Source organism: Mastigoproctus giganteus, chromosome 2, assembly GCF_048544385.1.
Source record: "Mastigoproctus giganteus isolate SK-2022 chromosome 2, ASM4854438v1, whole genome shotgun sequence".
In the NCBI taxonomy this organism is placed as follows: Eukaryota; Metazoa; Arthropoda; class Arachnida; order Uropygi; family Thelyphonidae; genus Mastigoproctus; species Mastigoproctus giganteus.
Genome location: NC_143576.1, coordinates 263,844,266 through 263,862,128, shown reverse-complemented (window position 1 = coordinate 263,862,128; position 17,863 = coordinate 263,844,266). Strand labels below are relative to the sequence as shown.

The 17,863-nt window shown below is 39.3% G+C and overlaps 1 protein-coding gene across 1 annotated transcript in view; it reads right to left on the bottom strand.

Annotated features, from left to right (window-relative positions):
* The window catches only part of LOC150090449 (uncharacterized), a 420,985-nt gene that overhangs the window by 386,870 nt on the left and 16,252 nt on the right, over nucleotides 1-17,863 (bottom strand). Inside the window, exon 2 of the mRNA XM_090390317.1 lies at nucleotides 2,976-3,209. Within this exon, the coding sequence (XP_090246443.1) occupies nucleotides 2,976-3,209 (234 nt within the window). The remainder of the gene's footprint in view (nucleotides 1-2,975; nucleotides 3,210-17,863) is intronic.

Below are 17,863 nucleotides of genomic sequence, written 5' to 3'. Positions count from 1 at the left end.
ATATCATACAGCCATTTTAATTCAATATTGCCAGCAGCCCTAATAACTTCAACTGGTAACTCATCAACTTGAGGTGATTTTCCATTCTTCATCTTTTTCATTGTTTCTTTTACTTCACCAAGACCAACTTTTGGGCTCTCTTTTCCCACTGCAAATTCTTCTCTTCTTACACCATCTTCCTTTCCACTGGCATTAGCATTAAACAGAGTTGTAAAATAGTCCTGCCACTGTTTCTGTTCATCAATATCATTGATAAATATTGCAAACAATGGACCCAGAACTAAACCCTGGGGAACTCCACTAATAACATTAGTCCACAAAGAGCAGTGCCAATTGATAACCACTCTGTATTCTTCCACTTAACCATCCTTTTATGCATAGCAGTAACTTGCCCTTAATGCCACATTGCTCCCGTTTATACAACAGTCTTTTATGCACAACAGTATCGAAAGCTTTCCTGGATTACAAGTATATGATGTCAAAATTATTTTTTGCATCCATTTCCTTGGTCACTGCATCATAGTAGCCTATCAGATTGGTTAGGCTAACTGCACCTTGACAAATCCATGCTGTGATTGCAGTATAATTGCATGCCTGTCCACCTGGGCCTGCATCACCTCTTTAACCAGTGATTCCATTATTTTCACTGGAACAGACAGTGTGATCAAAAGTTTGGGGAGTGAAGTAATATTTGAGAAATGAACCTCAACTGCCAAATGCATTTCCATCAAAACAGTCTCTCTGACAGCAAACAGATTGATTCCAATGCTTTTATAACTTTTGAAAGCATTCCTAATAGGCTTCTTTTGGAAGTGATAATGGTTGCTGGTCATTCAATAGTTTCAAATCACAAGAAGCTAAATCTAGTGAGTATGCTGGACAGCAGACCACAGTGAAGAAGCACTTAACAAGAAATTCTTCAATGGGAACTGCCGACTCTGCAGAAGTGATGTCAGGATGTAAGCACCCAATTTACTGAAGTCCAGGAAATCATGTAATGTTAAATTTGTTTTGACTTGCTGTTTAACCATGCAATACAAATTCATGATGAAAAATTGATCTGTGTATGTCAAAAAATTCGATAAGCACGATTTTCACATTTGATCCAGATTGTACTGCTTTATTTTTGAAACTTGGAGAAGACGAAGTTCTCCACTGAGAGGGCTAGACCTTTGTAACTGGGCCACAGCCATCACCCATAAATATGGAAGAAATAAAGTGTGGATCAGCAGCAGCACCTAATGAAGATCCTAACATGTGAGATCTTGCCAGTCTCTCTCTCTTTCTCCCCTCCCCCTCCCCCCTCTCTCTCTCTCTGTGATCATCAGCAAAGATGAAAGGCACAACTTGGCTGAAATGTGTTGCATTCTTAAAGCCTGTGTTAAAAAATTGACTGACATGCCACATAAGAAAAATAAATTTCACTAGCAACTTTACAGATAATTACACATCAATCACTCCTGATTATTTCATTAATTCTTGCAAATAAATCAGTGGTTTCTGAAGTTGAAGGGCAGCCAGAGCAAGGCTAATCTTTAATGGAGAAGTGGTCCTCTTTAAACTTTACAAACTGCTGAAAAAGACTTCGAACACATTGTCTCTGAAGCTGTTTTTAATACTTCTAAGGGTTTCTGTTGCACTTTTTCCAAATTTAAAACAAAATTTGATGCAAATTTGCTCAGCAAATTACTAATTTTAAAATACAACTAAATGCATAAAACACCTCCTATTCAATGTGTGCTAATTCAAACTGACTGCAGATAAATAGGTGATCCGTGCATTGTTGTTGTTTGTTATTTGGTTTTTAGGAGCATTAGCAACTAAGGCCATATTGCTCCAAGGATATGTGGTGATCATTCCCTGACCTTCCCGCATCCTCCGTATTTGGTGGTCACGGGCTCGAACCCCGGTCTAATCAAGAAGCATGTGCTACGCACTGCTGCTCCTACCCACCTGGCTATGGAGGCGCCGATCCATGCATTACTATATCTAGGTGAGTCACTGAACAAGTCACAATTTGCTTTGTTGCTACAACTGCAAGATACAGAATCTGTCCCAAAACTTTTTTGTCACACCTCATCTGAGTAATAGTAATCTTAGAACAAAATTCCATTTGAAGAACATCAAACCAAAGGTAGTTGATAAGGAAAAAGACATAGGGATACTTGTATAATCTGACATGAAGTTCTCTCAGCAGAACATCTGCTAGAACATCTTATTGAGCTTTGTCAATGATACACAGGTTGTCATAAAGGACAAGGAATTATTCTATTCTATAAGGCAATGGTACGGTCATATTTGTAACACCCCATAAAAATTTTAAAACCTCATTTAGGAAGGACATAGATGTGTTGGAAAGTGTGCAGAAAGAGAGCACCAAGAATAGTTGGAGTAATGAAAGGCTATTCTAAGAAAGACTGAAGTTCCATAAACTACAGCATCTGGAAATCTGCGGGGCATATGGCTTTAAAAGGGTAAAGTATACGAAAAGCTGATGGCATCTTTACTCTTTCTCAGATAATGTACACAAGGCAATATAAACTTAAACTGAAAGTGGACAGTTACAGAATGAATGTGCGGAAAATTTAATTCACCCAGAGAATAACTGATTGTTGGAATAAACTTCCACCTACTATTGAGAAAGGAATCATTTAAAGCAAGAGAACAGAATAGTTAGAACAAATTTTTAAAAAAGTTTGGTAAAAATTATTAGAAGGAATGGGAAAATTAAGTGAGTACTTTTTTTTTTTAAACTGTGCTGGTGCTGTATTAGTTTCAATTCCTTGCATCATGTTGTAAATATTGATATTAAATTCATTCTCAAAGTAATAATAGCCAAAATCCCAAATTCAACACTAGTATCTTCCTAAAATTAAATGTCAGTGCTTAAATGACTAAACAAGGTTTAAACATTGACTTTACACACAATTTCAATGATTACAATACAAATAACATGCAAAAATTTTTCATCATACCTCACTCCTTGAACAACAAGCTCTGTGGAGTGGAGTAACCCAGCGGTTATCTTTGGTATTTACTCTAGCACCACTGAGAATCAGGAGATCTGCTATCTCAGCATCTCCACAAAATGCTGCAGCATGAAGTACACTCCGCCTTTCAATATCCTGATAGTTAACATCTTCATTCTGGTATAGTAGCTGATGAACTTCATTAATATCACCCTTAAAAACTGCTTGTATTAATGGTGGCTAAGGGAAAAAATAAAAATTAAAAGATTAAGAAGTTAACAGATTACAATAACTGTATTACTTATACTATACTCTACATAAGTATATAACATCAAAAATTTTTATTTACATTTGTAGAAAATTATTTCATTTTATTTATTTTTTTATGATGACTCCAGGCATAAAAGGTATAAGAACCTTTGGTACAGTAGTTTTTTTATTGTGTACAGCTTGAAGGTTGAAAAGACAGAAGACTGATAGTGGACTTGAATTTTCTGTACATTGTTTTTGGTAAATACATAAGGAAGTCTGTTCCAAAGACCATATGTAGAAGGAATAAATGAAAATAAAAAAAAGCGATTTTCAAGTTGAACAGTGAATGAGTTAAGGCAGAGTTTATACGCGCTGTAAAGAAAGAATGGGGGGAGGGAATTGCATTAGCATTAGTAGAGGCATACGACGCAAAAAAGCAAGCTTATGTAGCATCAACCAAAAAAAAAAAAAATCTCCCATTTCACCCCTCCATTCATTCCAAAATGCCTGTCAAGCTGATCCTTAAACTCATTTAGGCTATCAACTTCCACAACAAAGGATGGAAGTCTGTACCACCAATCAAACACCCACTGGCTAAAAGCAAATTTCCGTACATCTATTCTACAACTGTCTTTCCTCAATTTGAATCTATGCCCCCTCAGGTTCTTAATCTGAGCAAGAGGAAGAATTCCATCAGCATTCAGCTTGTTCCCATTCAAGGCCTTATACACCTCAATCAGATCACCACACAGGTGCCTACTCGACAGGCACTGAAATTTGCAGAACTTCAGCCTTTCTTGATAAGAGCACCCCTTTGTTCCCCTCACCAATCTTGTTGCCCTTCTTTGTACTTGTTCTAGCAACTCTACATCCTTCCTAAAATGAGACCTGTACACAGAACTCTAGGTGTGGCCTGACTATTGCCTTGTATAACAGCAATGGTCAGGCCACACCTTCCCTGTCCCTGGTAGCAAAATTCCTATATATCATTGACAAGACTCCATGACCTGCCCTGGCAGCCCTTCTGCACTGCTCAGCGACTTCATATTTGACTGCACAATTAACCCCAGGTCTTTTTCACTTTCCACTTACCTGAGTGTTGTAATACACAGTTGTACATAAAGAGATGGTTGAGTGGGATATGACAGAGTAGTAACTGCTCTTTGTGGACTAATGTTATTAGTGGAGTTCCCCAGGGTTCAGTGTTGGGCTCGTTGTTTTGTGTATTTATCAATAATATCGATGAAGGTATATCAGGTTTACTGTCCAAGTTTTCTGTCCATTGTGGATGATACAAAGGTTGGCAAGGCTGTTAATGACAGTAAAGACAGTATGCTACTGCAATGGGATCTGGATAAGTTGGGTAAACTGAATGTCAAAAATAATTTTGATATCATATACTTGGATTTCAGGAAAGCTTTTGATACTGTTGCACATGGAAGACTGCTGTACAAATTGGAGAGGTATGGCATTAAGGGTAAGTTGCTACAATGGATAAAGTAATGGTTGAGTGGGATACGACAGAGAGTGGTAATCAAATAGAAGTTTTAGTGACACGTACTACTATTCTACTTCAACGTATTACATATGGTCCAGTTCCTTGTTTGTGGCTGTGATACCCACGAATTTTAGATGCTGCATATTGCCAACTATGCTGGCTGTTTTCAAATATTAAAAGTCAGTGGTGTTAGGACCAAGAGATTGGAAAAATCTATCTTTCCGGATAAAAACTCGCAGTGTTTCTCAACATCATATCGAAGCATGTGCAATACATGAAATATGGCAAAACAATGCAACGATTGATAAAAATCTTGAGGACATATGGAAGTTTATTCTAGCAATCAATCACCCACTGTCTAAAGGAATATTTCGGCAGATCTCTTCTAGAAATGTCTTTCCTCAGTTTCAATTGATGTCTCGTTGGGTACAGAATCTGAGCAAGAGGAATAAAGCCATCAGCATAGAGCTTGTCAAACCATTCAAGGAATTATACACCTAAATTTGATCTTGAGGGTGCCTCGTCTCCAGACTCTGCAAGTTGCAGACTTAAGCCTTTCTTGGTAATAGTAACCCTTTGTTCCACTAATTTCGTCCTTCTCTGTACTCATTCCAGCAGCTCTACATCTTTCCTAAAATGAGGCCTCCAGACCTGTATGCAGTGCTCAAGGTGTGGCCTCACCATTGCCTTATACAAGGTGATATTCACCTCCTTATCCCTGCTAGCAAAATTCCTATATATCATTAACAACACTCCATGAACTCTTGCAGGCTTTTTGCACTGCTCAGAAAACTTCATATCTGACTGCACAATTACCCCCAGATCTTTCTCATTTGCCACTACCTTGAGTGTAGTACCACAGAGTTGGTATGTTACTCTTGGGTTATTGCAACCCATATGCAGCACTTTGCATTTGTCAATGTTAAACTTCATTTGCCACCTCTCAGCCCAACTGCTCAATATTTCCATATCCTGTTGCAGTAACAAACAGCCATTACTGTAATTAACAACCCTACCAACCTGCTTATCATCTGCAAATGTGGACATTAAGCCTCGTATACCTTTATCAATACCATTGATAAATACAGAAAATATCAATGGACACAACCCTGAACCCTGGGGGACTCCACTAATAACATTAGTCCAAGAAGAGCAGTGTCCATTGATTACCACTCTGTCTTCTCCCACTCAACCATCCTTTATCCATAGCAGCAATTTGTCCCCAATGCCACACTGATACAATTTCTACAGCATTCTTCCATGTGTAATAGTATCAAAAGGCTTCCTAAGATCCAAGTATACGATAACAAAATTATTCTTTGCACCCAGTTGCTTTGTGACCACATCATAGTAACCAATCAAATTGGTCAGACGAGACTTCCCCTTAACAAACCCATGCTGTGTCTGAACTACAACTGAAGTCTTGTCTAGATGATCCTACAGTGCTTCTTTAACCAAAGACTACATTATTTTTCCCAGAAAAGAGGTTAAACAGGACTGTAATTACTCCTATCACCTTTCAATCCTCTTTGTAAATTGAAGATACATTTGCACATCTCCAGGCCATGGGGATCTCCCCTGAATCCAAAGAAGCTCTCATCATTATGGCTAAGGGCCTGCTTACTTCATTTGCTGCATCCTTTAATATAACTGGATATATCCCATCCACCCCCAAGGTGCCTTCCTTATGTTTAACTTCAACAATTTCTCCTCCACTCTGCCCTCAGTTATTACAAAATGTTTTGGCTCCATGTTACAGTTTCTAAACTTCTGGCATACTCCTCCCTTAATAACTCCTAAAGTGTGAAAGTTGAAGCAAAACACTCATTCAGTTTGTCATCTACTTTAGCAGGATGATCAACAATCAAACCATTGATATCAAGTGGACTAATATGATTCATCCCTCCTTCCTTCTAGAGGTCACATAAGTAAAGAAGACTTTACTGTTTTTTTTTGCATCCTTTGCCAAAGATTTCTTGTAATCTCCCTTTGCTTGCCTAACTTCCTTTGTGGCTTAATTACAGACTATCTTATACCTACCACAGGCATCTATGTCGTTTGATAATTTATATGCATCCCATGTGGAACAAAGGGGTGCTCTTACGAAGAAAGGCTTAAGTTTTGTAAATTACAGTGTCTGGAGACTAGGCACCAGCGAGGTGATCTGATAGAGGTGTATAAAGCCTTAAATGGTTTAAGCATGCTCAATGCTGATGGGATTCTTCCTCTAGCTCAGAAAAATCACCTGAGAGGGCATAAATTCAAATTGAGGAAAGACAGATGTAGGATAGACGTGCGGAAATTTGCCTTTAGCCAGCGGGTGGTTGGTTGGTGGAACAGACTTCCATCCCTTGTGGTGGAGGTTGATAGCCTAAATAAGTTTAAGGCTCAGCTGGACAGGTATTTTGAACGAACAGAGGGGTGAAGTGGAAGTGGGTTTTTTTTTTTTTTTTTTTTGGCTGATGCTGCATAAGCTTGCTTTCTTGCATCAAATGCCTCTACTAATGCTAATGCTAATGTATTTTTCATCTTTGCCACAAGCCTCATTAGTTCATCTGATATCCATTTAGTGCTAAAACTTTCAACAATATTTCTTAACTGGTATGAAGAGCCTAGTAGCTTCCAAGATTAATTCCTTGAATGCATCCCATTTAGAATTTGCTTTTGGTAACATCATCAGTTGGTCCCACTGTATAGAATTTAAAAACTATCTGAGACCACTGTAGTCACCTTTAGGAAAGCAAAAACTCTTCCCTTTACCCCTGATGGTAGTTACATATTTGAGTAAATCCCACATCAGTACACTGTGATCGCTGCCACCTAGTGGTTCCTTTATCTGCAGATTCTTAAAGTAAGAACAATCACTGCTGATAATCAGATCAAGAGTATTACTCCCTCTGGTTGCTTCTCAAACATGCTGCCGCACAAAACAATCATCCAATAAATTCATAAAAGTCTTGCTAGTCTGCGAGTGATTAACTCAAAATTCCCATTCTATAGCTAGGAAGATAAAATATCCCATTATAAGACATTGTGATTTACAGGCCCACTATGTACAGTTGTTTGTTGTTCTCATTCATCGCATTAGGCCTAAAACACACCCCTACCTCATTCTACTGTTGCCATTTGTGGCTAGCAGACTAGCCTATTTGAGCTCTTCATAGCAACAGTATAAGAGGAGATGAGAGCAGGATTAGTGATGTAGTGCAGGATTTCAAAGGTTATATTATATATATATATATATATATTTTTTTTTTTTTTTTTTTTTTTTTATGAAAACCCCAAACAAAAGAGGTATTAGAACCTATAGTACTTAGTACCAGCCTGGGTTGGAGGTTCAGAAGACAAAATAAGATGTTTCTTGACATTAGACTTGAACTTCTGTAGACTGTAATTTTCAGGAAAAACGTATGAAGGAAGGTTGTTCCAGAAAACGGCAGTTGAATGAATAAACAAGGAAGATGAAAAGTTGGTTCTGTGAATTCCAAGTTCGACAGTAAAAGCATGTTGGCTGGTAGTGGCACAGGTTTGCTCTGGTTTGAAAGACAGAGCAGGAATTATAGAAGCCAATTCAGAAGAACAGTGCCCATAGAAGTATCTGTAGAAAAGGCATGCAGCAGAAACAGTACATCTATCAGACACCGAGTGGAAAGACACTGTTACAGATGAGTCATTAATTAACCTAACTGCCCTCTACTGAATGGAATATAGAAGTCTGTGAGAGGTTTTGGGGGCACTGCCCCAGATGTGGGAACAATATTCCATGGTAGGGCGGATTTGATTTGTACAGAGTGAACAGCTGTTTGGAAGAAAAGTAAAGCGAGAGCGAAAAAGAAAACCAAGTTTTTTAAATGCTGATGAAGCAATATTTGTAATGTGCTTGTGCCAAGAGAGATTAGAAGTCAGGGTAATCGCCAAAAGAGATATATCATTTTGCCTATAAATCGGAGATTCACCAAAGATAAGCATAGGAGCAGAAGAATCCTTTTTGCGAGATATAAGACAAGACTGAGTTTTAGGATTGAAATGAACTAAGTTGTATTTGCCCCACTGGAGAATTTCCTGGAAATCGGCATTTAAGGAATTAGTAGTAGATATTCAAGAAGTTGAAGCTGATTGAGCAGGGCAAGGTTTGTCAAAATGAAAAGTGGAATGCAATGTGGTATCATCAGCAAAACTATGAATAGGATTTCCGGTCAATGGAAGGTCATTAACATACAAGAGGAAAAGAACTGAACCTTGCGGGACGCCGGCATTAGTGGAGAAGTTAGAAGACAGAGAGCCATCTACCATCACCCTCAGTGAGCGATCAGATTGTCCGGACGTGATTGAAAGGACGTGATTGTCCCTCTGTATAAGGCAATGGTCAGGTCAGGCCACGCCTTGAGTACTGCGTACAGGTCTGGAGGCCTCTTTTTTTTTTTTTTTTTTATGGAAACCCCAAACACGAAAGGTATCAAAACCTACAGTACTTAGTACCGTGCATGGGTTGAAAGAGAGGTATGGGGGGGAATGCGGGAAACATTGCTCTAGAGACTAAACATGGGTTTCACCACTTCAAGCCTCCAATAAGCAAAGTGGTGGTGTTCCACCGGTCGATGAGAGTCATCTACCATTTTAGGAAGGATGTAGATTTACTTGAGCGTGTACAGAGAAGGGCAACAAGACTGGTGAGGAGAATGAAGGGATCCTCTTTCCAAGAGAGGCTTAAGTTCCGCAAATTGCAGTGGCTGGAGACTAGGCACCTGTGAGGTGATCTGATTGAGGTGTATAAGGCCTTGAATGGGTTGAGCACGCTGAATTCTGATGGGATCCTTCCACTTGTTCAGATTACAAACCTAAGGGGGCATAAATTCAAATTAAGAAAGGACAGATGTAGAATAGATGTGCGGAATTTGCCTTTAGATAGCGGGTGGTTAATTGCTGGAACAAATTTCCATCTGTCATTGTGGAAGTTGATAGGTTGAATAAATTTAAGGAGGAACTGGACAGGCATTTGGAGGGAATGGTGTGATTTTTTTTTTTTTTTGATTTTTTGATTTTTTTTTTTTTTTGGCTGATGCTGCATAAGCTCATACACTTGCTTTCTTGCATCACATGCCACTACTACTACTAACAAATGCATTTCGAACATTTCTGCAACCCACAAGCAGCGCAAAACACATTATTTGCAAAATTCACAAGTGATACAGTTTTTTTGTCCGGCACTGTAAATGGATGTCAGATGAATTAATGAGACTTGTAGCAGAAAAGAAAAATGCATGGGATGCATATAAACTAACGGGCGACACAGAAGCTATGGATAGATATAAGCTACTCTGTAATCAAGTCACAAAGGAGGTCAGACAAGCAAAAGCAGATTATGAGAAATCTTTGGCAAAGTATGCAAAGAAAAACAGCAGACTTTTTACTTATGTAAACTCTAGAAAGAAGGGGATGAATCAGATTGGTCTACTTGATATCAATGGTTCAACTCTTAATGATCCTGATCTAGTTGCTGACAAACTGAATCAGTATTTTGCATCTACATTCACACGTGAGGAATTCTGTACAGAAGTGGAAGCTAAAAGTTTATCAAACTCTAACAGGCAGCTGAATGATTTTGTAATAACTCAATGTGGAAAAGTTAAACATAAGAAAGGCACCTGGAATAGATGGGATCTAACCAGTTATATTAAGGCAGGCAGCAATGTAAGTAAGCAAACCCTTAGCCATAATTACAAGAGCATCCTTCGATTCAGGGGTGGTTCCCGTGGACTGCAGATGTGCCAATGTATCGTCAATTTATAAAGGGAAAATCAAATGGCAACACAAGTACAGAGGGGTGCTCTATATACGTCATGACGATATGTGTCTTTTCGCATACACATCGCTGATTAATTAGGGACGATAAACTCGATATACATCGTATATATTCGCACTTACGTCATTGAACAGGGATCATAAATAATAATTTTAGAGCATATATAATGAAATAAAAATGTAACTAATAAATAAATAGTAAATTCTAGAAAATAAACAATATAACTTTCTAGAACAATGCACAGTAGGTCCGTGACATTGAATGGCACCGCTTGTGTACCCAGTTCCATTGTTTTCATGGGTGAAGGGATGCTGTGAATATATATCCAAAAATATTTCACTAATCCTTTATCATGAGTGCAAAATATTCAAGAAAGCTGCCAATGCAGTGAAAAGATGACATAATGTGACTTTAGATGTTAAAATAGAGGTGATTAAGAAAAGTAGAAGTGGTGAAAGAGCTGTTGATATTGCTCAGTGTCTTGACTTACCGCCAACAACAGTGCGCATAATTATCAAAAATGCTGGGGAGATAATAAGCAAAGCACAGTAGATAACCCAACATTCTACAATTAAAATTACCATGCAGAGGATTAGCATTATGGAAAAAATGGAGAAGTTGCTTTCAACATGACTTGAAGATTCTCACAAGCAAAATACTCCAGTAAGTTTTGCTCATATTTGGGAGAAAGCCCTCAGCCTTGATTTTGCTAAAGGTGAGGGAGAATGTTTAGCTTCAGTAAGTGAAACTTTTAGTGCAAGTTGTGGCTTGTTTCATAGGTTGCAATCCCATTATGGATTCCTTCCTCTAGAACCTTCCTCTAATTTACGACTCTAGAACCTTCCTCTAAAATCCTAGACTTTGTCTAGGATTGTAGAGGAAACCCCGGGGGCTCACATCTGGTGAGTATGGGCTTGGCAAACCCAGGGTCCTGAGCTGGATATCATCATTCTTCTCTTTCTTGGTGGTTCCTTTCTACTTCTCTCTCTCTCTCTCTCTCTCTCTCTCTCTCTCTCTCTCTCTCTCTCTCTCTCTCTCTCTCTCTCTCTCTCTCTCTCTCTCTCTCTCAGGGTAACTCAGGAATTTTTTTTTTTTTTTTTTGGCTGGTGCAGCATAAGCCTCAGGCTTCCTTGTACCATGTGGCTAATAATAATAATAATAATAATGTTACGACTCTAGACAAGTTTTTAATGTGGATGAAACTGGCCTCTGCTGGAAGAGAATGGCATCCAAAATGTACATTTCATCTATGAAAGAAGGGTTTAAGGCCTCCAAAGACTGCTTAGCACTTTTGCTTGGGGGGGGGGATTCAAGTGGGGTAAAGAAGCTTAAGCCACTACTTCTGCATCACAGTGAGAATCCTAGGGACATGACAAATTATGTAAAATCTCACCTCCCTGTGACCTGGAAATTCCAGCAAAAGGCTTGGATTTCAAGGTAAATCTTCCATGACTGGTTTGTAGAAAGTCTTGTTCCTAAACTAAAACTTTGCCAACACGAAAATTTGTCATTTAAGATTCTTCTTTGTTGGACAATGCTCCAGCCTATGACACTGACTTTGAAGCTTTATGTCCACGAACTACTCTCGTTCAGCCTATGGACCAAGGTGTCGTAGCAAATTTTAAAGCTTACCATTTAAGAACATTTAGAGTCTATCCATGCTAATCCACGAGACTGATGGTGAAGGCAAACCAACTGTTCAGGAGTTTTAGAAGAGCTTTAACATCAGGGATGCAGTGTACATTATTGGTGAGGCATGGAATGAAGGTACAGTTAGGTGTATGAACAATGTTTGGAAGAACATTTATCCTGAAGCTGTGCATGACTTCACTGGTTTTTAAACTTCTAAAGAAGTTGGTGGGGAGCTGGTGTCTTTGGCAAGGCATGTTTTTGATAATATCGAGGAGGATGATAAATAGCTGTTTGAGTCACACTCACAGCCCTTAACTAATGAAGAATTGGCTGAACTGAATGCGCAGCCTTTTGATGAAGACACTATGGAAGATGAGTACACAGGCCCAACGGAAGAAAACAGCTTTAGCATTAGCATTAGTAGAGGCATTTGATGCAAGAAAGCAAGCTTATGCAGCATCAGCCAAAAAAAAAAAAAAAAAAAAAAAAACCACTTCCACTTCACCCCTCTGTTCGTTCAAAATACCTGTCCAGCTGAGCCTTAAACTTATTTAGGCTATCAACTTCCACGACAAGGGATGGAAGTCTGTTCCACCAACCAACCCCTCACTGGCTAAAGGCAAATTTCCGCACGTCTATCCTACATCTGTCTTTCTCAATTTGATTTATGCCCTCTCAGGTGATTATTCTGAGCGAGAGGAAGAATCCCATCAGCATTGAGCATGCTCAAACCATTCAAGGCTTTATACACCTCTATCAGATCACCTCGCTGGTGCCTAGTCACCAGACACTGTAATTTGCAAAACTTAAGCCTTTCTTCGTAAGGGCACCCCTTTGTTCCATTCACTAATCTTGTTGCCCTTCTCTGTACTCGTTCCAGCAGCTCTACATCCTTCTTGAAATGAGGCCTCCAGACCTGTATACAGTACTCTAGGTGTGGCCTGACCTTTGCCTTATACAAGGGAATAATCACCTCCTTATCCCTGCTAGAAAAATTCCTATATATCATTGACAATACACCATGAGCTACTCTTGCAGCCCGTCTGCACTGCTCAGAGAACTTCATATCTGCCTGCACATCCACCCCCAGGTCCCTTTCATTCTCTACCACTGTCAGTGTAGTACCACAGAGTTGATACGTTGCTCTGGGTTGCTGTTTCCCATGTGTATTACTTTACATTTGTCAATGTTAAACTTCATTTGCCACCTCTCGGCCCATCTGCTCAACCTTTCCAGATCCTGTTGCAGCAGCATAGTGTCAGTAGTGTCCTTGACAACCCTGCCTACCTTTGTATCGTCTGCAAACTTCGACATTAAGCTTGATATACCATCATCAATATCATTTATAAATACAGAAAACAATAATGGACCCAACACTGAGCCCTGAGAGACTCCACTAATAACATTAGTCCACAACGGGCAGTGTCCACAGCATCAATTTGCCTCCGATGTCACACTGCTCCAATTTGTGCAGCAGTCTTCCATGTGCAACAGTATCAAAAGCCTTTCTAAGATCCAAGTATATAATATCAAAGTTATTCCCTGCATCCAGTTCCTTTGTGACTGCATCATAGTATCCAATCAAATTGGTCAGGCAAGACTTCCCCTTAACAAAACCATGCTGTGTCCAAGCTATAACTAAAGTCTTGTCTAAATGATCCTGCAGTGCTTCTTTAACTAGTGCCTCCATTAATTTTCCTGGAACAGAAGTTAAACTCACAGGTCTATAATTACTTGTGTCAGCCTTTGATCCTCCTTTGTGAATTGGGGTCACATTTGCACATCTCCAGTCTGTGGGTACCTCCCCTGAGTCCAAGGAAGCTCTCATAATTATGGCTAAGGGTTTGCTTACTTCCTTTGCTGCCTCCTTCAATATAACTGGATAGATCCCATCCACCCCGGGTGCCTTCCTTGTGTTTATCTTCAACAATTTCTCCCCCACTTTACTCTCAGTTATTACAAGATTCTCTAGCTTACTGCTAGAGTTGAATACACCTCTGGCTTTCCCCTCGCTAATTAACTCATGTGTGAATGTGGATGCAAAATATTCATTTAGTTTGTTAGCTACCTGAGCAGGATCATCAACAGTTGACCCATCGATATCAAGTGGACCAATCTGATTCATCCCTTTCCTTCTAGAGTTTACATAAGTAAAGAACTCTTTGCTGTTTTTCTTTGCATCCCTTGCCAAAGATTTCTCGTAATCTGCCTTCGCCTGCCTAACCTCCTTTGTAACTTGGTTACAGATCAACTTGTATCTATCATAGAATTCTGTGTCATGTGTTAATTTGTATGTATCCCATGCATGTTTCTTCTCTGCCATATGCCTCATCAGTTCATCTGACATCCATTTAGCCTAAACCTTGAACAATATTTCTTAGTTGGTATGTAAAGCCTAGTAGCTTCCAAGATAAGTTCTTTGAATGCTTCCCATTTTGCATTTGCTGTTGGTAACATCATCAGTTGGTCCCACTGTATAGAATTTAAATACTGTCTCAGTCCATCATAGTCGCCTTTACGAAAGCAATAACCCTTCCCTCTGCCCCTAATGGTAGTTACCTCTTTGAGTAAATCCCACTTCAGCACACTGTGATCACTGCCACCTAGTGGTTCAATTATCTGCAGATTCTTAATGCATGAAGAATCACTGCTGATAATCAAATCAAGAGTATTCCTCTCTCTAGTTGCCTCCCGAACATGCTGATGTAGAAAACAATCATCCAATAAATCCACAAAAGCCTTGCTAGTGTGTGAGTGACCAACCCACAAATTCCAGTCAATATCTGGGAAATTAAAATCTCCCATTATAAGACTCTCTGATTTACTGGCCCACTCTATTTCCCTGTACAGTTTCTTATTATACTCATCAGAGTCATTAGGCCTATAGCACACTCCTACTCTCAATTTTGATCTCCCAATGCTTATGTCACACCAAACTGACTCGACACTGCACTGTCCAGCGATGTCCACTGGCTTCACTTCCTTGGATTTTATGTATTTCTTAACTAATAGCATAACCCCTCCTCCCTTCCTATCCAGTCTATCCTTTCTGTAGACGTACTCCCCAAATTGCAGTTCTGCATTCCTTATATCTGTGTGACACCACGTCTCTAATATCCCAACAATATCTGCCTTTGATGTTTTCAGTAATACCTCAAATTCATCAAATTTATTTACTAAACTCCTAGCATTGGTGTACACGCAAGTATACATGCACCTATTTCTATTCTTAGCTACCCTAACACAACCCATGTGTTTACTTGTACCGCAATGACTCCGGCAGTCTCTGAAATATCCTGCATCTTGTTTTTCAGGCTTCTGCTCATTCCAATAGAAGCAGTGCAAGAATCTCTTTCACCTCTGCCAGTGGCTACTGTTAATCTATTCGTCTTTGTCTCCCCCCCCCCAAGCTAGCAGTTTTCCGACCCACCTAACACTGCCTCGATAGCATCAGCAAATATTCTTGCACCCTTTCTATTTAAGTGTATCCCATCCTGTAGAAGCAATCTCTCCTGTTAACAAGTACAGTCCAGGCTGAAAAAAATTCTACCCCTTGAGCCTTGCACAATCTTTCCAGGGCCGAATTGATCGACAAGGCTCTCATCATATACTCCCTCCTATCATGCCTGGGCAGAATTGCAACAACAATAACAATCTTAGGCACGTTTTAACCATGCTGATGAATTTACAGGCAGTCTGCAGAGTTGTGATCACCAGCCTGATCGTTCTGCTAAGGTAAAAAAAGTAACAAGATTCAAATGATAGTTTGTCTTACTATCATGAGATTTATGATGCAAAGATTCATGGTAGCAAGCAGATGAAGTTTGACTCCTTCAAGAAAAAAGTCAGAACTTCAACCTCAAAGCTAGTCACGGAAGCAGCAGGAACTTCAGCTACAGTTGCATCAATTTCTAGTGCTCGGGAGGAGCAATTGTAATAGGAAGAAGAATAAAAAAAAATTATTTTTATGTTTTATTAATAATTTCATAGTGTATTTTCTAATTATTATTTAGCAATTACAATAGATTATACTGTATTACAGTTTATCGTACAATAAAGTAAGTATTTCCTATTCATATGCCTAAACCCTTCCATATAAATTTGAATTTTTTAGTTGATCTGGAACGTATCTCCCACATAATACATTAGTTCAAAGGGAAATCAATGTCCAATATACATCATTTTATTATAAGTCATGTTTTGAGGAACATAACTACATTGCATATCGAAGACCCCCTGTAATTACAGACCTGATAGTTTAACTTCTGTTACAGGGAAAATAATGGCATCACTGGTTAAAAAAGTAATGCAGGATCATCGAGCCAAGACTGTAGTTATACTTCAGACACAGCATGGGGTCTGTTAAGGGGAAATCTTGTCTGACAGTTCAATGGATACTACAATGTATTCACAAAGGAACTGGATGCAAAAAATAATTTTGATATCATATACTTGGATTTCAAGAAATGTTTTGATACTGTTGCACATACAAGACTGCTGTACAAATTGGAACAGCGCAGCATTAAAGGCAAGTTGCTGAAATTGATAAAGGAATGGTTGAGTGGAAGAAAACAGAGTGGTAATCAAAGGACACTGCTCTTCATGAAGTAATATTATTAGCGGAGGATATTATTATTAATATTATTCCCCAAGGTTCAGTGTTGCACCCTCTGCTGTTTTCTATATTTATTAATGATATTGGTGAAAGCATATTAGCCTTCATGTCCAAGTTTGCACATGATACAAAGATTGGCAGGGTCGTTAATGACAGTATGCATTAGCATTAGCAGAGGCATATGATGCAAGAAAGCAAGCTTATTCAGCATCAGCCAAAAAAAAAAAAAAAAAAAAAAAAAAAAAAAAAACAACCACTACTCCCATTTCACCCCTCCGTTCGTTCGAAATACCTGTCCAGCTGAGCCTTAAATTTATTTAGGCTATCAACTTCAACAACAAGCGATGGGAGTCTATTCCACAAACCAACTGCCCGCTGGCTAAAGGCAAATTTCCGCACATCTATCCGACATCCGTCCTTCCTCAATTTGAATTTATGCCCTCTCAGGTGATTATTCTGAGCAAGAGGAAGAATCCCATTGGCACTGAGCATGCTCAAGGCCATTCAAAGCCTTATACACCTCTATCAGATCACCTCGCCGATGCCTAGTCTCCAGGCTCTGTAATTTGCAAAACTTAAGCCTTTCTTCGTAAGAGCAACCCTTTGTTCCATTCACTAATCTTGTTGCCCTTCTCTGTACTCGTTCGAGCAGCTCTACATCCTTCTTGAAATGAGGCCTCCAGACCTGTATACAGTACTCAAGGTGTGGCCTGACCAATTCCTTATACAAGGGAATAATCACATCCTTATCCCTGCTAGAAAAATTCCTGTATATCATTGACAAGACACCATGAGCTACTCTTGCAGCTCGTCTGCACTGCTCAGAGAACTTCATATCTGCCTGCACAATTACCCCAAGGTCCTTTTCATTCTCTACCACTGTCAGCATAGTACCACAGAGTTGATACGTTGATCTGGGGTTACTGTTTCCCATATGTAGTACTTTACATTTGTCAATGTTAAACTTCATTTGCCACCTCTCAGCCCATCTGCTCAACCTTTCCAGATCCTGTTGCAGCAGCATAGTATCAGTAGTGTCCTTAACAACCCTGCCAACCTTGGTATCGTCTGCAAACTTGGACATTAAGCCTGAT